The sequence below is a fragment of the Meles meles genome, chromosome 3 (genome assembly GCF_922984935.1).
Source record: "Meles meles chromosome 3, mMelMel3.1 paternal haplotype, whole genome shotgun sequence".
Classification (NCBI taxonomy): Eukaryota; Metazoa; Chordata; class Mammalia; order Carnivora; family Mustelidae; genus Meles; species Meles meles.
The window spans coordinates 135,174,643-135,201,806 of NC_060068.1; the positions used below are offsets into that span (position 1 = coordinate 135,174,643).

Sequence of the window (27,164 nt, forward strand, 5' to 3'; positions counted from 1 at the left end):
CATGTATCATCTACCATGGGCATCACAAGCCTTGTTGGTTAAAAATCCAACTAGCCAACTTTGTATCTTCATAGGGGGAGAGGTGGAGGCTGAAATAGCACTTAAACATTCCAGGTAAATTTTTGTATGCAGAAGTCTGTAAACCACTGCTGTGATGAAGATACATTTATCCTGGCTTATGTAAAGACACATATATACAAAAGTTGGAGTCATACTAGATTTGTATGAGAAAAGTAAATGAAAAACGAGACCAAGGGAGTTGAAATGTTTTTCTTTCTTCCTTTTTTTTTTTTTTTTGAGATTTTATTAATTACCTAAGATGCACCAAATCTCTTCCTGTGTAATGAGAACAGGAAGGGAAAAAATGATTCGGATAGATGAGGTATCAGTTAGTGAAGACCACCAGCTGTTGCCTTCAAAAATACATTTTCTTCGTGATTGTAAAATGTAGGCTACCGCTTAATTCCTTTTTAAAAGATTTTATTTATTTGACAGAGCAAGAGACAGCACAAGCAGGAGGAGCAGCAGAGGGAGAGGGAGAAGCAGACTCCCCACTGAGCAGGGAGCCTGACTTGGGGCTTGATCCCAGAACCCTGAGATCATGACCTGAGCCGAAGGCAGACGCTTAACCAACTAAGCCACTCAGGTGTCCCTTAATTAATTCCTGATGGAGCCAAATAAATCTTCCTCTGAAATATGAAACAAGGACAATGGGCAATGTGAGTTCTCTCACCACCTATCCTCACTTCAGAGGGGGACCCCTCGCTTCAGAGGCTAGCAGCTTGGCAACATGCAATTACTGCCGCTCCTCCCCCATCTACAAGGGCCCATCAGGAGCTGGGTGTTGTTTGACACCTGCCACTTGTGACCCAGTGTTGACCATCTACTGTCTTAACTCAAATGTCAGTGTTCTGATTACATAGAGGCTACCTGAGAATCATTTTCAGGAAGTCCAGCGGGAAGGTAATTTATAGAACTGAAGTATTTACAGGACATGGAGTCAGTGTTTTCTCTTCCTTTTTCATTCATTTTCACATTTTTCCTCATATATACACATAATTCTCTTTCTTCTTAGAAAGAGGTTAGTGGCCTTGGAAATACCCCTGGTGAGACAATGATCATGCTGACAACTCCACAAAATCAATCTATGGAATGTTTACACAAGGACATCCAAACTACTACTCATTTGTTCAGCCAAAGTTGCCAACTTGGGAACTGGCACAAAACCCTGATTCTCCCTGGAATTCCTGAACTCAGAGGCATCATGCAGCCATCAACCCATTATTTACCTCCAGGTCAATGTACATGGGTAGGAAAGGTGAGATTTTCAAGGTTAGTGGATTCTGTAGTTAAGAACAGGTGGTTGAGAGTAAAGTTTGGATTCATATTCTATCATAGGTAGAAAAGGCTTGACAAGTTTTTATAAGACTTATGCCACAATCTAAAAATGATTCATTCTGCAAAGCATAAAATAGTTCTTGCTTTATAAAAATAGCACCACGATTTAAAAAAAAAAAAAATGTACTTCTACAGAAAGAACCATGTTCCAACATTGTAAAAAAATGTTCTACTTAAAGCAGAACAAGATAACCACCCCATCCATCCCTTCTTTCCTGTTCCCTCTCAAAGCAGTCATGTGTCACTCCCGGCACACTGTTCTTAGTAGTAGGGATCCTAGGGCACCTAAGGCCCAGAGACTTGGGGGGTGGGGAACAACAGGTCTTGCATGGGTATGCATGCCAGGGCTAAAAGCAAAGGATCAGCTGTCTTCGTCTAGGATCTCTGGATGTTCCTTCCAAAAAGCATCCCCGATTATATCACAATATAGAGGCACTGGCTTTGTCCTGGTCCGGGTCACCGCCATCTTTTTTCCTTCCATTTCTGCTGGCAGTTTAACTTCTTTTGTTGTGACTTCACCCACCTACAGGGAAAAGTTAAAATACTGGTGTTAACTGGGTTTGGGAGAGAAGAGGGGGATATGAGGGAAGTTTAGTTTTTTATTTTATATATTTCTGAGTGATATATATTTATCAAGTAGATATACAAATACAAATATCTCAACATTTATGAATTTGCTTATAGTTAAAAACTTTTTAAAAAAGTTATGTTGCTCTATTTCCAAACGAGATCTTAGGAACAAAGGAGTGATTCCATGTTCCTTATCAGCAGTAACTACAGAATTAAAGGTATTTCTGCTCTCTCATTTGCATTAAGAAGTATCCAAGCTTGTGCTAAAGAGCAAATGTGCTTTAAAAATACTAATAAGCTGAAGCTGCCAATGGGATGACTAATTCTTAAGGCACCACTTAACACCTGGAAACACTCATTAAAAAGAAAAACTACTTTACATGGAAGGAGATAAATTTAGAGAAATCATGCTCAGAAGCTGCTATGGAGGGAAAATATTGAAAATTAAGAATTTAGGTAAATGTACAGACTTATTACAGAATATTAGGGTAAGTATGAATATCTGGGGAATCTCCAGAATATTCTGCAAGTGACAGAGCCCTCAAATACAACATCTCCTGCCTCATATTATAGTTGTCATGGGATGGATGGACTATTTAATGGTGTTATCTAGTGTGGAAGAAATGGTCTATGAATGCAAAAATTCTTCTATCTGCAGTGTACCCTTTATAGGGTTTTATTTGATTCGGAGAGCTTAGGACACAGAAATATAAGTGTACGAATTCTAAAATTGGTGATGCCACTTAAGAGAAGAAATTCTAAACCATAAAGAACACTAACTAGCAAAATTAGCACTGACAAAAAAAAAAAGCATCCAAAATAATATACAGCATTTCATTTTTAAAAAGATCTAATTCATGTTAGTGACTGGAATCACATCTGCATACATGTAGTAGGCAAGACAAAGCTTGGGATGGGCACAGGCTTTTGTCCTTCTGACATCCGTTTTTCTTTGGACACAACAGCATTACCTTCTGCCATATCAATACAGTCCCTTTCCTATACATCAGTGGCTCATTATTGTAGTTGATGTTGAATTCAGAAAACAAAATCTCATTCTTGTCTGCTGCAAGAGTTCCCTGAGAAAATAAAAAGATAAAAACAGATTTTTATGTCTGCTCTCTGCCATAATCCTACCTACCCATTCCATCCTCTAACTAAATTTCCACAAACAAATCAAAAGGTGGAAGGGTTTTATCAAACCTCTGATAGATACTAATGAATTTGCATTGTGAGAGCGGCTTAAATCTTATTTAGATGTATAAATTCAAAGAATTGTCTTCTATAACAACTGGCTTCAGAAGTCACAACCGTGATAGGGTGATAGGAACTAGCAGTAAGAGGACCTGTTCTGTACTACGTAACATTGTTAATGCTATCTTATTTGATCCTCATTACTGTCTCCACTTGAGAGAATGGAACTCTGAAGCTTAGAAAGATTATATAAGTTGCCTAAAGCTAAAGATTGCTTTTATTCTTCCAAGAAAAATCAAAATCTAAACTCGGCTCTTCCAAACTCTGGATAAATCTACCAGTATTCCTATTAATGTTATCTGCAAATCCTCATCATCGTTAATGACAACCATTTATCATGTAATTACAACGTATCAGGTACTGTGTTAGGAGCCATTACGATAAATCACCTCATTGCAGAGTTAGTCATCCTACAAGTAGTGCTGTCATCTAATGATGAAAGCCAGTTTTTTGTTTTTTGGTTTTTTTTAAAGATTTTATTCATTTATTTGACAGAGAGAGAGAGATCACAAGCAGGAAGAGAGGCAGACAGAGAGAGGAGGAAGCAGGCTCCCCACTGAGTAGAGAGCCTGATGCAGGGCTTGATCCCAGGACCTGAGATCATGACCCGAGCCGAAGGCAGAGGCTTTAACCCACTGAGCCACCCAGGCGCCCCAGAAAGCCAGTGTTTTATTAAGTACTTACAATGTGCTTTGTACTATGCTATGTGTTTTACATGTATCATGCCACTTAATTATCACCATAAACCTACAAGGTGGGAACTATTATTTCCTATGTTCCACTTATAAAGAATTAAGGCAGGGTAGCACCTGGGTGGCTCAGTTGGTTAAGTGTCTGACTCTCGATTTTGTCCAGGTCATGATCTCAGGGTCCTGGGACTGAACCTCACATCAGGCTCCCTGCTCATCAGAGAGTCTGCTCAAGATTCTGTCTGCCCCTCACCCTGTTTGCTCACACTTTCACTCTTTCACAAATCAATGCGTCTTTTTAAAAAAGAAAAAGTAAAGAAAAAAAAAAATAAAGAACTAAGGTAGAGATGATAAAATTAAACAGAAGTCCCTGAGTACAATTATTTGACTCCCAGAGCCTATACTCTTACCAATACACACACCCAGCCGGGAATGGCCATGATGAAGAGGCCCAGTGGGACTGATGAAAAAGAAGAGCACATGCCCTGTCTAAAGGCGGCAACCAGTATGTAGCACCAGCCAAGCATTACCATGTGGGAAGGTAGAGCCAGTGTTACTAATTCCATTTCTCAGCTGAGGACACTAAGTCCCAGGGAGAAGTAGTAACTCACTTGCAGTCACAAAGCAAGCAAGCAGCAGAGCTGTTACGAGTATGATTTTCATATCCGCTCAAAACAAAGCAGTAAAGAGAGCTTTAAAAGAATGCAAGACGCCATGGAAGAGTATAGAAAATGGCCCCAAGGTTAAGTATTAATGCAGTAAGATCTTATACCTGTAATCTCTCTTGGGCTTGTGCTGGTGTTAGTCCAGACTGTTGTACAAGTGCCCAGAAAACTGTATTATACAGATTATTGATGTGACCTGTAAGAGAAGAGTAGCACTGTTTATACATAATCTTCATTCAATATCCACGCTTCAGAGAATATTAGAACTTCACCTCTCTCCTCCAAAGTCGAGAGATCTGAGACATTTAGTGATATGCCCAGAACCATACACTGGGAACATAGAGAGGAAGTGGTCAAGTATAAACAAACTTACTTCCTAAAAAGTTTTATTCTGCCATTTCAGTTATGCATTATATGAACTGGTTAACTTGAAAATTACACTTAAGAATACTTTCAAAGTTATTTGATTTAGATTATTCCTTGCTCTTTTTCAGTTCTTCTGGCAAAATCAAGATATACAAAATGAGTTAATTCTCACAAACATGTCACCACAGCATGTAAGGCAGGGATCACAACTCAAATCACCCACTGAGGCCACCTTGAATATAAAAGCACAAAGCAGAGTAGGTGACCCCTGGGGGAACAAGAGAGAATGGTAGAGACTATGGCACCTTGGCACATGTGCGTGCACATGTGTGTGTGTGTGTGTGTGTGTGTGTAAAGACAGCAGTCACTGCCCTGTACAGGTTATGTCCAATACTAAGTTGCAATGATGTCCTAGTATTGCCAGGTCTTCTGGTTTTCCCCCAAAAAACTTGGAAAAAAGGAAGTATTTACATAAATTTCCCAGTAGTTCGACTGTTTTCAACTAATTAAAAAAAAACAAAACTGAAATACTGCATTCTGAACAAAATATACATGCACCAAAACTGGACCAAATCACCACCTCTAATGTATGGAATTGGTGGTTTTAACTACATCCACTTAATTGGTTTTACTTACAATCTGCTTGCCGCCAACTGAGGTAGTCCTTTAAGGTCTGGTTGCTAGGATACACTATGACTCTTCCATCAAAGCCTGGGGGATACAGAAGGGGCTGATCCTCAAAGTAATCTCGCCAATAAAACACATAGCTGGAAGCGAACTGGGAAGCCACGTGAGTCATGAACTTACTTGCAAAAGTAAGGCACATTGGGTGGAGCAAGAAAAGAGAGAATACAAGATATTATTTCAAAACCATGATAGGGCCTGTGGGTGCAACAGAGTGATTACACAAACTACTCAGCACACCAAAACATAAAATGAGTTGGGCCAAGAAAAACTAAGCAGCCCACCTCTCTCCAGTTCTACCAGTAACTTACTAATACCAAATTTTTCTCTGTAGGATGTGATGTGAATTTATGGTTCAAGAGGTTTTTTGTTTTAGTCTTGGAAGGAAGGGAACCATTGTTTTAAAAACAGGCCAATTTACTATATGCTTTGTTTTCGGTGAGAGTTTCAATATATCTGCCAAATGAAATACCTAATTTGTCTATTTTGAGACCCTCCTTAATTAAAAATTTGAGCAATACTGTAACGCATATATAGGCTGTCACTAGCTAAAGTAAACCTATGAATCATTAATATTATAATATTCTAATGGCCTCTGTTTCTAGTCTTAATATTTAAGTGACAGATCTATCTAGAAGCTAAGGTGATAAAGAATCGAGGGGAATCAGATTGAGAGGCATATGTATGTTCAAATACCAGACCAAAGTACAACAGTCTAAACAGAAAACAGACATTCTGCAGTTGCAAATACCGCAGACTCTATCTGTAGTCTCTAAGTCAGCAATAAAAAAGAGCAAAACCAAATGCTGGTAAGAAATATTCTGAAGGAGTTAGGCCACGGAATTACCTGGCTCTTCTTTTAAACCAATTGCTTTTGCGCTTGAACACAAAGCTGTACTCATCGCTCTGTCCATATGCAATCACGATATCCTCCAGTTCTTTCATTACAGTCTGGGCACATTTGGTCATTAGGTGGAGAGCACGGCTGTCATTGGGTTTGGCAAAGTTGTGCTTCTCAGCAAACCTTCATAGAGGAAAGAGAAGAGAGAAAAGGGCATGAGCGGAAGATAACTTGTCATTAACACTAGATATCAAAAAGACGGCACTGAGAGGGAGATACGTACTAGTTCTGTGAGTCTACTAGCCACAACCTGACTCATTCCCTTAAGAACTCCAGACTTTTCCTGCCCTGAGAAAAGGGGCCTAACTTCTAAGTCTCCATTCCCTTTTCTGTGACACGGTGATAAAGTATCACAGGGCTGTTCTGAAGATTAGAGAGAGAGAGAAATGCAACTATGCCTGGCTCCTTGGAAGTGCTCCATAAATGTTAGTTATAATAACCATTATTAAAATAACACTTTCAAGAATTAAATTTCCTTATTTCTGTGACACGTCTCCCTTTTTTTCTGACTTGTTTCTTCTTGAGTCCAGTCACTAATAATAATGAAACAAAAACATACTGTAAAGTGTTGTCCACAGCAAGACCTTAACAGACCTCTAAACGGCCCTCAAAAAACAGCTAACGAAATAGCCAGGCACTTGGCTGAAGACCTCAAATACTGCACCAGAGAGTGGCTTTTCCCATCAAGATTTTGCCAGCAGGTCTCTGCTCACCAGCACCACAGGCCAGCGGATCACCATGAGCGCACTCGGCCTCCTTCTAACTACTCAAACCGGCTCGCGTTTAGGCACATCGTAGCCAGCACGTTGGGCAATGCTCAATGCCGCGCGCTCATTGGCTGTCGCGTCTCCCGGTAACCAGGCGCCGCAAAGAAGAGCGGCGTTGGAGTCCCAGGAAGCCCGGGCGCACCATGTGGCCGCGAGCCGAAATCGCTCACCGGTGAAAATTCCGGCCGTCCAGCCGCACCACCACCCAGCAGTGGGCCAGGCAGGTGTCGTCAGCCTCGAAGTTCCGCACGTACTCGAATTTGCTCTTTGCCATGGTGGCCCCCAGCTTCAAACACCGTCTCAGAGTGACGGAAGTCGAGGCCCAGCAATTGCAAACTTTCACGTTGCAAGACGCCCACATTCGCCCCGCGGAAGGTGAAGGACCAACGGGAGTCCCGCCCCCGGACGTTCCGCTGTCTCTTAGTGGCCGCTCTAGCCGTGGTGGAGGCCGGCATCTCTCTCGACTCTCCTTGTAGTCCTTAATTCACTTCCGAGCGTGGAAGGAGGATTCCATTCTCCCCTTCGCTCTGCACACGGTTTTTCGTTTTTCTCCTCCCGTCGTGTCAGTCTACGAAGTTGTAAAAAAATAACTTTCTGACCAAGTTTAAAGATTTAGTTGTGTTTTTTTCTTCCGAAATAACATTTATTAACTTGTAGGGAATGTGTACTATAACTAAAAATATAAGAAAATACTTCCTATCACCCCTCTCCCTTCCAACTGTTGTGGATGGTTCCTTCCTGTCTCTTATCTCTTTGTATATCTCTGTGTTCACACAGGGAACACATTAAATTGTACTCCTACATCTATGTGTAGTTTGTATATTTTTCCACTTCACCACTTTCCATTGTTATTAAATATTTCAAAGGGTGATTTTTAGAAGAAAAATAGGCTCTTATTCGAACACATGGACGTACTAAATTAATTTACTCAACTTTTTCCAAACACCCAATTTTTTATTTTTGTTGGTAGATAATAGTAACATTAAACCCTTCTTATTTTAATTTATATTATATATATAATTATATAATATATATATAATTAAATAATATATATATATTTATATTTAATTTATAAAGCTCTTTTGAATTCAGTACCAACTTACATAATCTTGTTATAAAAGAATATGTGGGGACGCCTGGGTGGCTCAGTGGGTTAAAGCCTCTGCCTTCGGCTCAGGTCATGATCCCAGAGTCCTGGGATCGAGCCCCGCATCGGGCTCTCTGCTCAGCAGGGAGCCTGCCTCCTCCTCTCTCTCTGCCTGCTTCTCTGCCTAATTGTGATTTCTCTCTGTCAAATAAATAAAATATTAAAAAAAAAAAGAGTATGTGGCAAAAAGTCTCTCACTCCTAAGTCAGTACTTAAGACAACTATTACTAGTTACTTGTATATCCATCCACGGATAGAGACAAACATGGATCTACATCTACATCTATATCTCTCAAACTACCTCAAAGCAACAGGAAGGAAGGCTGGAATGTCGTAGATTTATGCCCTGGCTCTGCCACTTATTATGTGACCTAACATAATTACTTTTCTCTCAGATCCCTTTGCTAAGTGGAGAAACCAATTCCTCTTTTGCTTCCCCCTAAAGTTATTGTGAGCATCGAAGGACTTAATAGCTGCCATTTGTGGTATGGATACACACACACACACACCCACACACACTGATAAAATAATATTCCAAGGTGATGTCAATTTGCAACCAAAATCAGGAAGTTCTTAGAGGAAAAGGCTAAAACACACCAAAAGGAAATAACCACACAAATTCATAATGTGGAATCTTCTATATAATTACTGACCTGACTGCTTAGAAAGATAAATTTCATGAAGAATAAAAAAAAAAAAAGTGAAATGAAGAAAGGATGGTAAAAGGTAGGATACTGTTCCAGAATAAAAGGTATTTTAAGAGACATAAAAACCAAATACAATGTGAAAATCTGGAATGCATACTGGCCCCCAAAATATTAAAAATAGCTCTAAATTGGGGCGCCTGGGTGGCTCAGTGGGTTAAAGCCTCTGCCTTCCGCTCAGGTCATGATCCTGAGTGTCCTGGAATCGAGCCCCGCATCGGGCTCTCTGCTCAGTGAAGAGCCTGCTTCCCTTCCTCTCTCTCTCTCTGCCTGCCTCTCTGCCTACTTGTGATCTCTGTCTGTCAAATAAATAAATAAAATCTTTAAAAAAAATAGCTCTAAATTCACCGGGAAAACCTGCAATTACAAACATCTCTAAATTTCAGTGGCTTACCAAACAAATATTTATTTCTTGCTCAAGTCATTCACGGGCTCCTGGCTGGCTACTGCCGTGCTCCAGGTAGATGTTCTGATCTATATGTCTTCTTATTCCAAACCCCCAGCAGTGATTCAAAAGACTTCTGCACCGTAGGATACATCTTGCTGCTCACATGATGTTTGCTAAAACAGTATTACAATATAGTCACCTGCAAAGATTATAGGACAGGGATGTATCATCTTCCCACAGGGAAGGGGAAAGTGAGTAATTTTGAACAATAATGCAATCTACTGCAACTGTATATTAGTTGATAATAGGGAATTATTGTTAATTTGGCACAATAATAGCAGTATGGTTAGGAACAAGAATAACTTCAATCTTGGGGGAATATGAAGAAAAAGTGGCAAAATACTAATAATTACTGAATCTAGTGAGGGTCATATGGGTATTTATTATTTTTCCAATTTTTCTATATGTTATGTGTTGTCACCCCAAAAGACATGTTTAAGTCTTAACCCAAGGTACAGTGAATGTAACTTTATTTGGAAATAGGGGTATTGCAAATGTAATCAATAAAGATGAAGTCATTAGTGTGGGCCTTAATCTAATATGACTAGTGTCTGTGTGAACAGAGAAAACAGAAACACACAGAGGAAGGGCACCATGTGGAGAAAGAGACAGAAATTTGAGAGATGCATCTACAAGCCAGGAAAGGCCAAGGATTGTCGGGCATTACCAGAATCTAGGAGAGCAGCATGGAAATAGGTATTATCATTATTACCACTTTACAAATGTGGAGATTGAGTAGAGTGAGGTTAAGTAACTTGCCTAAGGTCATAGAACCAACAGGTGATGATTCGAGAATTCCAAACCAGGCCTTTTAACTACAGAGCTTATGCTCTTAGCTACTCCTCACTACTGCTTCCTCTTCTCTCTGTCTCTGTTTTTATTCACCAGCTATTCTATAGTTTCTGCCTGTGCCAATTATTGAGCACTTCACTGAATCCTCAAATCATAAAGGTACATGGGTCATCCAATCCCTTAATTCTCAAACATAATTTATTCATATACAGCCTTTGTGAATTTTGTCATTTGCATATGCTGCCTTATTTTAAAACTATTTTTCTTTATGTCAACTCTCTTCTTTTAAAATCTTTTTATTGGGAAAAATAAATATATTTTATTGAAAATGAGCATACGCATGGAAAAGTACACAAACACCATGTAACCAGTACCCACTCGAGAAAGAGAACATTGTCAGTTCCCAGGAGTCTATTTCAATTACCATTCCCTCTCCTTTCTAGAGGTAATGGCCTTCTTAACATCTATAACTTAGTTATGTTCATTTTTTTAAAGTAATCTCTATACCCAGTGTGGGGCTTGACCTCATGACCCCAGGATGCAGAAGCGCACACTCTACCAACTGAGCCAGCCAGGCACCACAGTTATGTTCGTTTTTAACTTTTATATAAATGAAATCTTGCTGTACATATTCTTTGGCATTTGGTCTCTTTGGATCAACATTATGTTTGGGAGATTCAACCAAGCTGGAGTGTAACTGTAGTTAATTTTTCCTCATTCTTCTGTAGTATCCCATTGTATAACCATACCAGCTTATCCACTATATTGTTGAAGAGACATTTGGGTTGCTTCCATTTTGGGGGTGATAATGAAAAATGCTACTTTGAACATTCTTGTACTTGTCTTTTTGTGTACATGTGCCTGAATTGGATATATCCTTAAGACTAGAATTTCTGTGTCATGGAGAATCCATCTGTTCATTTTTGATCTATAATGTTATATTTTTTCCAAAGTGTTTTTACCAATTTATGTTCCTCAAAACAATATGTGAGTTGCTCCATATTCTCACCAACACTTGATATTGTTAGTTTTTTAAAAAAATATGCTGCATTACTCTGACTTATATATAGTAAATCTTTTTTTTTTATTTTTATTTGTTTATTTACAGCATAACAGTGTTTATTGTTTTGGCATCACACCCAGTGCTCCATGCAGTACGTGCCCTCCCTATTACCCGCCACCTGGTTCCTCAACCTCCCACCCCCCCCCACCCCCCTGCCGCCCCTTCATAACCCTCTGGTTGTTTTTCAGAGTCCATAGTCTCTCATGGTTCATCTCCCCTTCCAGTTTCCCTCAACTCCCTCTCCTCTCCATCTCCCCATGTCCTCCATGTTATTTGTTATGCTCCACAAATAAGTGAGACCATATGATACTTGACTCTCTCTGCTTGATTTATTTCGCTCAGCATAATTTCTTCCAGTCCCGTCCATGTTGCTACAAAAGTTGGGTATTCGTCCTTTCTGATGGAGGCATAATACTCCATTGTGTTATATATAGTAAATCTTTTGTGGATTACATTTCCATCATGATTAACAATGTTTAACATCTTTTATATTTATTGGCCACTTGGACACCTTTATTGTGAAGTATGTGTTCAAGTCTCTTGCACATTTTTTCGCACATTTTTTCACTATTTAATGCTTTGGTAAAGTATTTCATAAATGGAAAATTAGTATCACATGCCAATAATAGAGGGAGATAATACATTAAGATAAATGCAATTCCAGTATAATGCTCATGCTTTGTGGTAAGAATTTGTTTTCTTTTTCATTTTGCCAACAAGGAAAAGGAAACACTGAACATTACCAGACATCCTCAAAGCCATTCAAAAAGTCAGTTGCAGAACCTGATTGAGCTCAGAGCTCCCTTTCCTTTCCAAGGACATAAAAACCTGGAAGAGAAGGGGCAGATCAAATGCCGTAACAGCTTTCCCGAGATCTCCCCCAGGCTTTATCAATTAACACCAGGGACCATTCATTAAGTATTAGCAACTTTACATTTTACTATACTAGCAATATTACATTGACTATCTCATTTATTCTGCACAGTTGCCCATTGAGGTTGGATTTTCCAATGTTGGTGTGTGGCTACTATCCTTGATGGCTGGATTTTCAAGCCACTGCATTATCTGTTCCAGAAGGAAGAAGAAAGGGGAAGAGAACAAAGCTCACACCTCCAAACCAAATCATCTCTTTATCAGGTTTTTGCTAATGCCGCACAACTTTTAATATGTATTTTGAGCCTTCCTTTTTCCTTAACTGCAAGGAAGCCTGGGAAATGTAGTTCTTTTAGCTGGGCAATTGGCCACTCCAATAATGTAGACTACTTTCTCCCTCCTCCCTCCCTCCCTTCCATCCTTCATTCCTCTGTCCTTCCTCTCGTCCGTCTGTCCTTCCTTCCTTCCAAAAGAAGGGAGGGTACCTGCGTGGCTTAGTCAGATAAACTTCCAACTCTTGATTCCAGCTCAAGTCATGATCTCAGTGTCCTGGGACCAAGCCCTGTATCAGACTCCCCATTCAGGGGTGTGGACTTGAGAATTCTCTCCCTCTTCTTCTGCCCCTCCCCTCACTTGAAATTGTGCATGTTAATGCTCTATCAATCAATCAATCTTATAAAAGAAAGAAAGAAGGGGAAATGCTATTGCATGGGTGACTGGAAGTTTCTGCCACAAAAGCTAGCAAGAACTCTAATACCCAGCCTGCTCTTCACACCACCTTCAGCCAGTCTATAAAAAAAGAAGTCAGAGAAGGAAAAGAAGAGACAGAGAGGGTTGATTAGAAATTCCAGGGGAAGATGTTATTTTCTTCCCTCCCCATACTGCCCTCTACCACCTGCCTTGGGTCCTCCCACTCCCCACCCCCCAGAACAGGTAGTAGCAGGATGGGGGAGGCTTCAAAGGCAGGCAAGAAGCGAGGATTACTTCCTTACTGCCTGCAGAGTTTTCCTGGTGCTGTCACTGAAGCAGGGAACCAGGAGAGTCACTAGGAGATCCTGATAGCTATTACCTTTTCTACTCCCCTTGAGTTTGGGGGTGTATGTGAATGTAGAGACCATTGACTGCATGATACTTGGAGGTTTCTGGAGCAGCCTAGACAAGTAGATGAAAAGGATCAGTAATATGGTATGCCTGGATAAACTATGGGGATACCTTACTGCATTCCCCCTTGGCCTTTGGGGCCTGAAAAAGATCATCATCATCACTTGTTCCATAAGAAGCTCAGAGGCTGGGGCCCCTGGGTAGTTCAGTGGGTTAAAGCCTCTGCCTTAGGCTCAAGTCATGATCCTGGGGTCCTGGGATCGAGCCCCGCATCGGGATTTCTGCTCAACTGGGAGCCTGCTTCCCCCTCTCTCTTCCTGCCTCTCTGCCTACTTGTGATCTCTGTCAAATAAATAAATAAAATCTTAAAAAAAAAAAAAAGGAAGCTCAGAGGTTGGGGTGGGGAGTGAGGTGGGTAGGAGCTGGGAGTTGTCTCTGAGACTACTGGGCAAGTAAAAGTTACCTCTCCTGCAGAGGATTTGGAGACAGAACTAGCTGAAAGGGCCAAAGGCAGCAATGGTGTTCCTTTCTAAGGGATCCTTGGAGATCAGGTTGGTGCTAAAAAATGCTCCAGAATAACCATGCACCATGCCAATGCAGGAAGAGAGAAGATCTTCCCAGCACCAAGTGGAAGGACAATTACACAAAAGGCCTTTGCTTTGCCTGCACTTCAACCCAGCCCTCAATGGGATTAAGTCTTGAAAAGAGGAGGGTGATGGAGAAGACCTCAGAACCAGACTGTGGCTTCCACCTCCATTTCAGGTTGTTGGAGTGGGAGCAGAGGAAAGAGCAGACCCAGGGTCTCCTACTCTAAGCTCATTTAGTAATAGGCCTGGCCAGTGCTGGGGCTACAGTGAGAGGCACTTGTCAAAAAAGACAAATACAGTATGATTTGCAGTCCAATTCATACAGACAGAAAGTAGAATGATGGTTGCTAGGGAATAAGGGGAGTGGGGGAAGGGGAGTTATTGTTTAATGGATATAAAATTTCAATTTTGTAAGATGAAAAGAATTTGGAGATTGGCTGCACAACAGTGTAAATGATACACGCTATTGAGCTGTATGCTTAAAAATGGTTAAGGTAGTAGATTTTATGTTATGTGTATTTTACAACAATTAAAAATAACTAAAATCCATACAACAGATATTTATGACCTAACTGGACAGTGACCTCTATTTCTAAAAATTTCTTTTTTTTCCTAAAAATTTCTATTATTTAGAAAATCACTTATCACAGTGACTGACAGAAAAAAATAATTGCCTTTGGTGTGGAAGCCATATTTCAGGTTGTCTTCCCTGATGCTGACTCATTTCATTTGTACTAAGAGCTGCATTTTGTAAATGAAATTCAGAGTGGAGGGGGGTGAGAAGAAGGAATAATTTGTCTCTAAAGTCTCCTTCCTGCTCTGAACCACTCTAATCAAATTTCTGGCTGGGAGCAACGTACACACTTCCAGGAATGGACTGCCTAGCTCTGTCATGGTTCTGAAGCAGATAAAAACAACAGCATATATAAGGATATGCATGGGTATAAAATTTAGAACTACTATTCTAGAATAAATTAATGATTACAGGGCCTTGAAATTGTTATAACACATTTGTTCTTTACTTTGAGATGTAGCTTGCATAGGTCAGAGTGAATGGATTTTATTTCTAAATAGTCATCAATTGCGTCCTAAAATGGGCATGTTTTGTCAACTACCCATTCTTTCAAATACTTAGTAGAGGTTTCAGAAGTCATGAGGATATGGTCACTTAGAGGGCCTGGAAAGAGACATTAGAAGAACAGAAAGGGGAATTAGATGTGTTTGCTAGTCCATGTGGCCTTGTTACCACTTCATTCTGCAATTTTACTCATTCATTGAGCAGGTATTTAATTTCCTACTATGTACTATACTCGATGGGATGCAAACAATACAGCCATGGTGCCTATACAATGGAGTTCACAGCCTGCTGAGGAAGATGGATATTAAACAAAGAGTTTCACAAGTAACTGTTGGACTAGAATTGTGTTAAGTGTTGTAAAACAGGTTGGAGGCCCTGCCCTAATTGGGCAGAAGGAGATGGTCCATGGAGTTTTCCCTGAGGAAACAGTTTTTAAATTATGACCTGAATAATGAGGTGAAAAGATGGCTTGCTATGTATGTTTCTGGAATTGCTGACTTTAATATTGAATAAACATTTTGCCAAAACATTTTTCTTATATAGAATATTGGAAAACAACCCAAAATAATGTGAATTTCCATACTGTGGATCAGCCAACTAACAAACAACTATCGTGCACCTTCAATGTATAAAGACAAGATACTGACCGGGAGGATACAGTAAGTAAAAATAATTATTACAATTATAATTATTTATTATTTTAAAAACACCTTCCAAGTGTTAGAAGCTTAAAGTTTCCAAACTTTATATACTCTCATATATTATCCTATTTTCCCCCTTTCCATGAGTGTGTAGAGGAGCCAGAACAATAATTCTCTCCATTTAATAAGAAAGGAAACAAACTTTGTGGGAACTGGTTAAGGATTTGCCCAATGTCTCATGGCTTCCAGAACTAAGATTAGAACCGAGTCCTTCTGATGCTAAGTCTAAGTATCTCCACTCTATTGCTTTGCCTTGCTATGTTTTTAAGAAAAAATATGGATAGCTGTTCTTTTTGTTTGCCTAGTATCCCAGCATCCCTCCTTCTGTCTTATGGCATTGGCACCCCCAACTGTCCTTACCCTGCCAGACCATTTTGTTTATTTGGAGAATACCTCATCTGACCTTTGCTCCAAGGTAAGTGCATGACCAAGACCACTGTAATGTTTCAGTGTGAACTAGAAAAAGGCCCCTCTTTTCAGCAGGCATAATTAGTCTTGGTAAATATGACCATACCAGATTTCAGCCCCTGCTTTCCCCCTTTGCAATGACCAACCTGCACAAATATCATAGCCCCACTCACAACTGAGACCTGGACAGTAAGGTTTAAAGATGTGCACCTGACCTAAGCCAGGTCAATAAGACAGTCTGATATGTTGCTAGAATGACTAGGAAAAACAGATTCTCTTCCTATTAGAAATGCTACAGGGGCACCTGGTTGGCTCAGTGGGTTAAAGCCTCTGCCTTCAGCTCAAGTCATGATCCTGGGGTCCTGGGATCGGGCCCCACATCGGGGTTTCTGCTCAGTGGGGAGCCTGCTTCCCTTCCTCTCTCTCTGCCTGCCTCTCTGCCTGCTTGGGATCTCTGTCAAATAAATAAACAAAATCTTAAAAAAAAAAAAAAAAGAAATGCTACACTGGTGACCACATTGCCTTCAAGAGGGAAGAGCCTGTCCATGAATTAGGTCTATACAAAAGGCAAAAATCTAAGAGATAGAGAATACGATTTTTGATGACATTGAATTGAGCATTGGTTCTGGAATCAGTGCTGCTCCTAGAATCTTACAAGTTTCAGGAGGGCAGGGGCCTTGCTTAATATTTTTCAAAGCTCTGTCCTCTGTGCCTAGAATAGTGCCTAGCACATGGGAAACAATCAATAAATAAGTGTTGAAAGATTAAGACAGTAAGTTCCTTTTTTGTATATGAAATTGAGTTTTTAGAAGTCTTAATTCATTGGGGGTATAAATAAATTAACTTCATTTCCCCCAATAACTGCTCTCTCATGTTCTCTTTTATTGATGGTTAGAAATTCCCTTAAAGAATCTTGGCCAGAGGTGCCTGAGTGGCTCAGTTGGTTAAGCATCTGCCTTTGGCTTATGATCTCAGGGTCCTGGGATCAAGTCCTGCATTGGGTTCCCTGCTCAGTGGGGAGACTGCTTTTCCTCTGCCTGTTGCTCCCCCTGCTTATGCTCTCCCTCTGCCTGCTCCCCCTGACTGCTGCTCCCCCTGCTTGTGCTCTCTTGCTCTTTCTCTCTCTCTCTGTCAAATAAATAAATAAAATAAAATAAGATCAAGAATCTTGGCCAGATCCCATAACTTCCCTGTAGGTGAAATGTGTTAGTGTTGGTATTCAAATGTTGGTCAAGACCACTGAGCTTCTCCCAATGCAGACAACTCTTTCCTTCTCAGTCCTATTCTTCTATCAACACAGGGTGGAAAGGTGGTTGACATAGCAAGTCTGGTTCTGGCTTTTTTTTAGCAGACCCTTGATGGAGTCCTTAGTAGGGGCTCCTGGAACTCTGAGTGGATTACTTCACACTTTATGTTCTAGGCTTTGGGCCTTTGTTATAATTTAAGAACAAAAGGAAAAATCCCACTCAACATCTTGTTTATTGGTTTGAGTCAGATCAAAAGCAATTCATATGGAAGAGATGAACTTGAAAGAAAATAGGATGACACTTTTGGGTAAATTCAGGAGTATGAGTAATGTATGCAAGGTAATTGAGGTACATGAGGAGACCCACAAAGAGATGGAAAGTAGGGGGTGGCTCAGTTGGTTGGGCATCTGACTCTTGATTTCTGCTCAGGTCATGATCTCAGGGTCCTAGGATCAAGCCCCACGTGGGGCTCTGTGCTCAGCACAGGGTCTGCTTGTCCCTCTTGCTCTGGTCCTCCTCCAGTTCACACTCTCCCTCTCTCTCAAATAAATAAAATCTTTTTTTTTTAAAGATATGGAAAGTAAGCAGGGGGGAAGAAAAAACTTCCAAGAGATAAAATCAGACTTGAGGATATCAAATACAAGGTAAAGACTTTGACCTTGATCTAATGGTGTTTTAGGAAAATTAATCTGGCTATGGCATGAAGGGTAAGTGAGAGTGAAAAAGCCTGGAGGCAGCTAAGCCAACTAAGAATCTATTTTAATATGCTAGATATGCAATGCCAACTAAAAAAAAGAAATGGGTAAGAAAAAGAAAAGAATTTGGCATCCATTAAGTATTTGAGTCCCAAATCATACAGATCTTTAATTCTTTTTAGAAAAGCCAAGACATTAAGATATCTTGAAATAATTACAGATATTTTTATTGATAGAGTCATGTTCAGTGAATTATAAATTCTACCATATAACTAGGAGTTATTTATAGGGCTGCATATTGAGTGCCCCATAATGATTTGGACATGAATGGGCCATAAGTTGGTAGTGAGTTGATACAGACAGATATATTTCAATTTAATCTCTTCCAGTGGCTGGGCTGCTTTATTGAGGAAAAGAATTTGAAATCTAAAAGTGGAATCTGCAATGTGATCTGACTTTCTCTTTAGCTTACACTGTTACTCATTCCTAAGTGATGGAAATTAAAAGTAAAAGAAAATCCAGTTAGTAATTTTTGAGTAATGTACTTGGGAAGAATTATTTCCTAAGTTCAACGAGATCTTCTTTTTCATTTTAACAATGAAAAAAAAAACAAAACCCTGCATAACAAACTACCATGTTTGACCTTTATTACTGGTTCTGGCTAACTGGGGAACAGAAGTGGTTCCAGAATTTCACCTCTAAATATTTTTTACATAGCTTCTTCTGTTTATCTTAATCTTTCAACACTTATTTATTGATTGAAACATAAAATTAGGAAGAGAATTCAAAGGATTTCAGAGATGGAACCACACTACATCACTGACACTGCATGCATTTATGCCATTTAAGGAAATCTTTTCTCTCTGACATTTGTGTTTATGAAGATTACTACTCAGAGAGGGAGACAAACCATGAGAGACTCCGGACTCCAGGAAACAAACTGAGGGTTACAGAAGGGAGGGGGGATGGGGTAACCATGTGATGGGTATTAAGGAAGGCACAGGTTGTGATGAGCACTGGGTGTTATACACAACTAATGAATCATTGAACACTACATTAAAACATAATGATGTACTAAAAAATTTTTTTAAAATATGAATCTCAATAAAATGTGGGTAAAAGTAAAAAAAAAAAAAAGAACATGTTCTTAGGCAAAACCTCACAAATTACTACCCCATTTTGACTCATCGTTGATGCAGTCTGGGAGTTACCTCCTCTTTAAATTACTACATTTAAAAGTAAAATTCTGTAACTATATAATTTCATGATGAGTAACTGAAATATAAATCAGAATCAGACTAGCTATATAAATACAACTAAAGTATCTTTATTCTTGAACTATGTTTAGGCTTTGTTTTATACATGTTTGAAGATGAACATCATCTTTTCCATTTCCATACTGAATTTTGGCCAGATTTTTCTTCATTTTCCTAGTCAACAGGCTTGAAATTTTGGAATCATTATTGGATATTCTCTATTTTCCTCTAATAATGGCTAACATGCTTATTAGGTGCCAAATATTTTATTGAGCCCTTTACATAGAACATTTAATATACTCCTAACAGTTCTTTTAGGTATATACTGTTGTTATCTGCATTTCATAGCACATAGAGATTAAATTATTTGTCCAAGGTCACATAACAAGTAAACAGTATAGCCAGGATGGGAAGCCAGAAATGTAATGCCAGAGCTTATGCTCTTAACCAATTTTTCTATACTGCGTCCTAATAACACCATAACATTGGTTTATGGATTTATCCATTCAATTAGTTATTAATTTATCTATTCATGGCACAAACACATCTTTTATTTCCTTATTTATTTATAAGAGCAAGCTGGGGGGAGAGAGGCAGAGAGGAGATGGAAAGAGAGAATTTTAAGCAGGCTCCACACTCAATGTAGATCCTGACCCAGAACACAATCTCATGACCCTGAGATCATGACCTGAGCAGAAATCAAATGTCAGATGATTAGCTGACTGAGCCACTTAGGCACTGCTGCTCAAACAGTTCTTAATTGCCATGCTAAACTGGAAACTATAGAAGGTGCTGGGAATTTAGTCAAGGTCCCTACACCAACAATTTAGGGAGAAAATATGTTAGCAAAAAAATTAAAGTATATTACAAATGTTTAACAAATGTTATTTTATTCCTTTTCTATTACTTTGGATGCTTCTGGTTATAAATAACTAGGAGCCTAAGAGAAGCCTCAACAGTATGGGTATTTACTTATATCATATAGAGAAGCTGAGTTTGGCAGTTCCAGGGCCCATTCAGTAGCTAAATGATGCCATTAAGGATTCCAACACTTTAAACACTTCTGCTTCACTGTCCACTCGTGTTCACAAAATGGCTGCTATAGTAACAGACGTTATGTCCTCATACTATAACTTCTAAAGCAGAAAGGAGATGAACAGAAAAGAGCTTTCTTTGTATATTTGCTCTTTCTTCTATTAGGGAAAATGGTTCCTTCAGAACCATCCATTAGGCTGTTCCTTATGTCTCAGTGGATAGAACCAGGTCACATGCTCACCTCTACACTAATCTCAGATTAAGGGAACAGTATTTGGCACAGTATCTTCTTAAAAAAAAAAAGAAAAGAAAAGCAGGATTTTGTCAGTAAGTAAAAGGGGAGAATTGTTAAAAGGAAGGCAACCAATATTGACTACCACACCCCTCTTCCAAAATAGAGGTATACAGAAGTGCTGGGAAAGAATAGATTTAAAAAGTGTTTTGCTCCACCTGTGAGAACCAGAGAAGGTTTTTAAAAGAATGGTACATTTAAGCTGACTACTGAAGGATAGATAGAAGTATGTATACCAGACAACAGACCAATATCTCAGAATATCAGAGATAACAAACCTTAAAGAATATTAGAAAAAATTACATTCATTGACATGTGTACATCTCCTTCACAGTATTTCCCAAATCTGCTTCATTCTTTTTTATGACCTCTGTCTCTAGCCAACAGTGTTTGGGCCTCTTTGTTTCAGTCAATAGTGATTTTATGTGGCAGGAGGTCCAAGATAATATAAATGCAAGAACCACATTTTTACCAGCTGACCAAATGCCCCTTTGACCAAATAAGATAATAAAGTACATGGTATACACACTGTAAGGGACCTCAATTATTTGCTCCCTTTATCTATCCTCTCCTTTTATCAATTATCTTGCAGTCTTATTTTAGGGAATGCCAAAATATAAAAGCTAGAACTTTGATTCTTCTGACAGTAATGTAATAAAAACTGTAGGATACCATGTGATAGAGACCAAAGAGCTCATTTGCTCTTTATTCAGGATTAAAATTATATTAGTCATCCTTGCTGTGTAACAAATTATCCCAAAGCTTAGTGGCTTAAAACAACAATAAGTACATATTGTCTCACATAGTTTCTGTAAGTCTGGAATTCAAGAGTAGCCTAGCAGGGTGGTTTGGGCTAAGGATCTTTTATGAGGTCGTAATTAAGATGCCAGTTGGGTTTGTAGTCATCTGAAGGCTTGAAGGGGGCTAGAAGATTTGCTTCCAATAATTCACTTACATGGCTGTTGACTGGAAGCTGCAGGCCTTTCCCTGTGACCTCTTCATACGGCTACTCAGTACATGGAGGCAGAAAATACAGTAGAAGAGAAAACACAGATTGTTAGATGCTGTTAGGATAACTAGGAATGAAATGAATTTGGATCCTTATTTTACATCATATATAAAGGAAAATCTCACATAGAATAAAGACCAAAACATAAAAGGTAAAATTATAAACTAATGGAAGAAAATATAAAAGAATTCTTTTGAGATACCTGGGGTGGGAAACTATTTCTTAAATAAGTTGCTAAAAGCATAAACTGTAAGGTAAAACAATGATGGCTGTAACTGTATTAAATTAAGGATTCTATTCAACAGAGGATATCAATAAACAAATGGGTCACAGAAAAGAAGATGTTTACAATGTCTGAGTATCTATAATAAACAAGGGACTCCTTGGCTCAACATGGAAAAAGCAGGAAACAATAATAAAATTATAAATGATTTGAATATGCATAATTACTAATTGGGAAGGCTGAAAGACTAGTAAACTTAAGATGAGATGGTCAATATTTCTAATGATCAGAGAAGTGAAAAATAAAACAACAATCAGATACTTCTAGTCTCCAATAAGATTGGCGAATAAAACCAAGTGTTGGAGAGGAGTCAAGATGGCGGAGAAAGAGCAGGCTGAGACTACATCAGGTAGCAGGAGATCAGCTAGATAGCTTATCTAAACATTGCAAACACCTATAAATCCAACAGGAGATCGAAGAGAAGAAGAACAGCAATTCTAGAAACAGAAAATCAACCACTTTCTGAAAGGTAGGACTGGCAGAAAAGTGAATCCAAAGCAACGGGAAGATAGACCGCAGGGGGAGGGGCCAGCTCCTGGCAAGCAGCGAGCAACAGAGCACAAAATCAGCACTTTTAAAAGTCTGTCCCACTGAGGGACATTGCTCCAGAGGCTAAACTGGGGTGAAGCCCATGTGGGGTCAGCGTGGCCCCAGGTCCCGCAGGGTCACAGAAGGATTGGGGGTGCCAGAGTGTCGCAGAGCTTGCAGGTATTAGAATGGGGAAGCTGGCTATAGAGACAGAGCCGAGGAGTGAGTTCTCAGCTCAGGGTTACCAAGAACGGGTCGCAGGCTGGGTGAGCTTGGAGCACGGCCAGAGACCGGGGATATGGGAATGATTGGGCGCTGTTCTCTGGGGGTGCACTGAGGAGTGGGGCCCCGGGCTCTCGGCCGGAGACTGGGAGGCCACCATTTTCATTCCTGTCCTCCGGAACTCTGCGGGAAGTGATCAGGGAACAAAAGCTCCCAAAAGCGAACCCGAGCAGATTACTTAGTCCAGGCCCCCGGTAAGGGTGGTGCAATTCCGCCTCAGGCAAAGACACTTGAGAGTCACTACAACAGGCCCCTCCCCCAGAAGATCAATAAGAAATCCAGCCAGGACCAAGTTCACCTACCAAGGAGAGCAGGTTCAATACCAAGGACAGCAGCAGATTCCAGAGGAAGAGAAAGCAAAGCACGGAACTCATGGCTTTCTCCCCATGATTCTTTAGTCTTGCGGTTAATTTAATTTTTTTTTCAATATTTTTTTCTTCTTCTGCTAAATTTTTTTTAACTTTTACCCTTTTCTTTTTTAACATTTTTAACTAGTTTGTCTAATATATATATATATATATATATATATATATATATATATTTTATATGTTTTCTTTTTTTAATTTTTTCTTTTTTTTCTGAACCTCTTTTTATCCCCTTCCCCCCCCCAAAGATTTGGGGTCTCTTCTGATTTGGTTAAAGCACATTTTCCTGGGGTCTTTGCCACCCTTTAAGTATTTTACTTGCTCCCTCATATACTCTTATCTGGACAAAATGACAAGGTAGAAAAATTCACCACAAAAAAAAGAACAAGAGGCAGTACTGAAGGCTAGGGACCTAATCAATACAGACATTGGGAATATGTCAGATCTAGAGTTCACAATGATGATTCTCAAAGTTCTAGCTGGGCTCAAAAAAGGCATGGAAGATATTAGAGAAACCCTCTCTGGAGATATAAAAGCCCTTTCTGGAGAAATAAAAGAACTAAAATGTAACCAAGAAATAAAAAAAGCTATTAATGAGGTGCAATAAAAAATGGAGGCTCTCACCACTAGGATAAATGAGGCAGAAGAAAGAATTAGTGATATAGAAGACCAAATGACAGAGAATAAAGACGCTGAGTAAAAGAGGGACAAACAGCTACTGGACCACGAGGGGAGAATTCGAGAGATAAGTGACACCATAAGACGAAACAACATTAGAATAATTGGGATTCCAGAAAAAGAAGAAAGATAGAGGGGAGCAGAAGGTATATTGGAGAGAAATATTGGAGAGAATTACCCTAATATGGCAAAGGGAACAAGCATCAAAATCCAGGAGGTGCAGAGAACCCCCCTCAAAATCAACAAGAATAGGTCCACACCCCATCACCTAATAGTAAAATTTACAAGGCTTAGCGACAAAGAGAAAAACCTGAAAGCAGCCCAGGAAAAGAAGTCTGTAACATACAATGGTAAAAATATTAGATTGGCAGCAGACTTATTCACAGAGACCTGGCAGGCCAGAAAGAGCTGGCATGATATATTCAGAGCACTAAATGAGAAAAACATGCAGCCAAGAATACTCTATCCAGCTAGGCTATCATTGAAAATAGAAGGAGAGATAAAAAGCTTTCAGGACAAACAAAAACTGAAATAATTTGCAAACACCAAACCAGCTCTACAGGAAATATTGAAAGGGGTCCTCTAAGCAAAGACAGAGCCTAAAAGTAGTAGATCAGAAAGGAACAGAGACAATATACAGTAACAGTCACCTTACAGGCAATAAATGGCACTAAATTAATATCTTTCAATAGTTACCCTGAATGTTAATGGGCTAAATGCCCCAATCAAAAGACACAGGGTATCAGAATGGATAAAAAAACAAAACCCATCAGTATGTTGCCTATAAGAAACTCATTTTAGACCCGAAGACACCTCCAGATTTAAAGCGAGGGGGTGGAAAACAATTTACCATGCTCATGGGCATCAAAAGAAAGCTGGGGTGGCAATCCTTATATCAAATCAATTAGATTTTAAGCCAAAGACTATAAAAAGAGATGAGGAAGGACACTATATCATACTCAAAGGGTCTGTCCAACAAGAAGATCTAACAATTTTAAATATCTATGTCCCTAACGTGGGAGCAGCCAACTATATAAACCAATTAATAACAAAATCAAAGAAACACATCAATAATAATACAATAACAGTAGGGGACTTTAACACTCCCCTCACTGAAATGGACAGATCATCCAAGCCAAAGATCAACAAGGAAATAAAGGCCTTAAATGACACACTGGACCAGATGGACATCACAGATATATTCAGAACATTTCATCCCAAAGCAACAGAATACACATTCTTCTCTACTGCACATGGAACATTCTCCAGAATAGATCACATCCTGGGTCCTAAATCAGGTCTTAACTGGTATCAAAAGACTGGGATCATTCCCTGCATATTTTCAGACCACAATGCTCTGAAGCTAGATCTCAATCACAAGAGGAAATTTGGAAAGAATCCAAATACATGGAGACTAAACAGCATCCTTCTAAAGAATGAATGGGTCAACCAGGAAATTAAAGAAGAATTTAAACAATTCATGGAAACAAATGATAATGAAAACACAACAGCTCAAAATCTGTGGGACACAGCAAAGGCAGTCCTGAGAGGAAAATATATAGCAGTACAAGCCTTTCTCAAGAAACAAGAAAGGTCTCAAGTACACAACCTAACCCTACACCTAAAGGAGCTGGATAAAGAACAAGAAAGAAACCCTAAACCCAGCAGGAGAAGAGAAATCATAAAGATCAGAGCAGAAATCAATGAAATAGAAACCAAAAAAACAATAGAACAAATCAATGAAACTAGGAGCTGGTTCTTAGAAAGAATTAATAAGATTGCCAGACTTATCAAAAAGAAAAGAGAAAGGACCCAAATAAATAAAATCATGAATGAAAGAGGAGAGATCACAACTAACACCAAAGAAATACAGACAATTATAAGAACATACTATGAACAACTCTACGCCAACAAATTTGACAATCTGGAAGAAATAGATGCATTCCTAGAGACATATAAACTACCAAAACTGAACCAGGAAGAAACAGAAAACCTGAACAGACCCATAACCAGTAAGGAGATTGAAACAGTCATCAAAAATCTCCAAACAAACAAAAGCCCAGGGCCAGACAGCTTCCCAGGCGAATTCTACCAAACATTTAAAGAAGAACTAATTCCTATTCTTCTGAAACTGTTCCAAAAAATAGAAATGGAAGGAAAACTTCCAAACTCATTTTATGAGGCCAGCATCACCTTGATCCCAAGACGAGACAAGGATCCCATCAAAAAAGAGAACTACAGACCAATATCTTTGATGAACACAGATGCAAAAATTCTCACCAAAATACTAGCCAATAGGATCCAACAGTACATTAAAAGGATTATTCACCACGACCAAGTGGGATTTATTCCAGGGCTGCAAGGTTGGTTTAACATCCGCAAATCAATCAATGTGATACAACACATTAATAAAAGAAAGAACAAGAACCATATGATACTCTCAATAGATGCTGAAAAAGCATTTGACAAAGTACAGCATCCCTTCCTGATCAAAACTCTTCAAAGTATAGGGATAGAGGGCACATACCTCAATATTATCAAAGCCATCTATGAAAAACCCACCGCAAGTATCATTCTCAATGGAGAAAAACTGAAACCTTTTCCGCTAAGGTCAGGAACACGGCACGGATGTCCATTATCACCACTGCTATTCAACATAGTACTAGAAGTCCTAGCCTCAGCAATCAGACAACAAAAGGAAATTAAAGACATCCAAATCGGCAAAGAAGAAGTCAAACTATCACTCTTCGTAGACGATATGATACTACATGTGGAAAACCCAAAAGACTCCACTCCAAAACTGCTAGAACTTGTGCAGGAATTCAGTAAAGTGTCAGGATATAAAATCAATGCACAGAAATCAGTTGCATTGCTATACACCAACAACAAGACAGAAGAAAGAGAAATTAAGGAGTCAATCCCATTTACAATTGCACCCAAAACTATAAGATACCTAGGAATCAACCTAACCAAAGAGGCTAAGAATCTATACGCAGAAAACTATAAAGTACTCATGAAAGAAATTGAGGAAGACACAAAGAAATGGAAAAATGTTCCATGCTCCTGGATTGGAAGAATAAATATTGTGAAAATGTCTATGCTACCTAAAGCAATCTACACATTTAATGCAATCCCTTTCAAAATACCATCCATTTTTTTCAAAGAAGTGGAACAAATAATCCTAAAATTTATATGGAACCAGAAAAGACCTCTAATAGCCAAAGGAATATTGAAAACGAAAGCCAAAGTGGGTGGCATCACAATACCGGACTTCAAACTCTATTACAAAGCTGTCATC

General features: G+C 39.2%; 1 protein-coding gene across 4 annotated transcripts; it reads right to left on the minus strand.

Moving 5' to 3' along the window:
- Positions 1 to 320: 320 nt before the first annotated feature.
- Positions 321 to 7,750, minus strand: THG1L (tRNA-histidine guanylyltransferase 1 like). 4 transcript variants are annotated; one of them, XM_045999968.1, is made up of 6 exons: positions 7,549 to 7,750; positions 6,474 to 6,650; positions 5,579 to 5,748; positions 4,684 to 4,772; positions 2,940 to 3,047; positions 321 to 1,921 (listed from the first exon to the last, which is right to left on the minus strand). In XM_045999968.1, the coding sequence occupies exons 1-6, from the start codon at positions 7,653 to 7,655 to the stop codon at positions 1,760 to 1,762; spliced, it is 813 nt and encodes a 270-aa protein (XP_045855924.1). In that variant the 5' UTR covers positions 7,656 to 7,750; the 3' UTR covers positions 321 to 1,759. The 4 variants fall into 4 exon arrangements, with proteins under 4 accessions (XP_045855924.1, XP_045855923.1, XP_045855925.1 ...); XM_045999967.1 differs by having other exon boundaries at positions 7,465 to 7,735; XM_045999969.1 differs by lacking the exon at positions 7,549 to 7,750 and having other exon boundaries at positions 5,579 to 5,744; positions 6,474 to 6,581.
- Positions 7,751 to 27,164: the final 19,414 nt, after the last annotated feature.

Coding starts and splice junctions, on each gene's coding strand:
- THG1L (XM_045999967.1), bottom strand. CDS start 7,655: ATGTGGGCGTCTTGCAACGTGAAAGTTTGCAATTGCTGGGCCTCGACT. Junction 6,651..7,464: donor GACGGCCGGAATTTTCACCG/GTGAGCGATTTC, acceptor TCCTCTATGAAG/GTTTGCTGAGAAGCACAACT. Junction 1,922..2,939: donor CTGTATTGATATGGCAGAAG/GTAATGCTGTTG, acceptor TTTTCCCTGTAG/GTGGGTGAAGTCACAACAAA.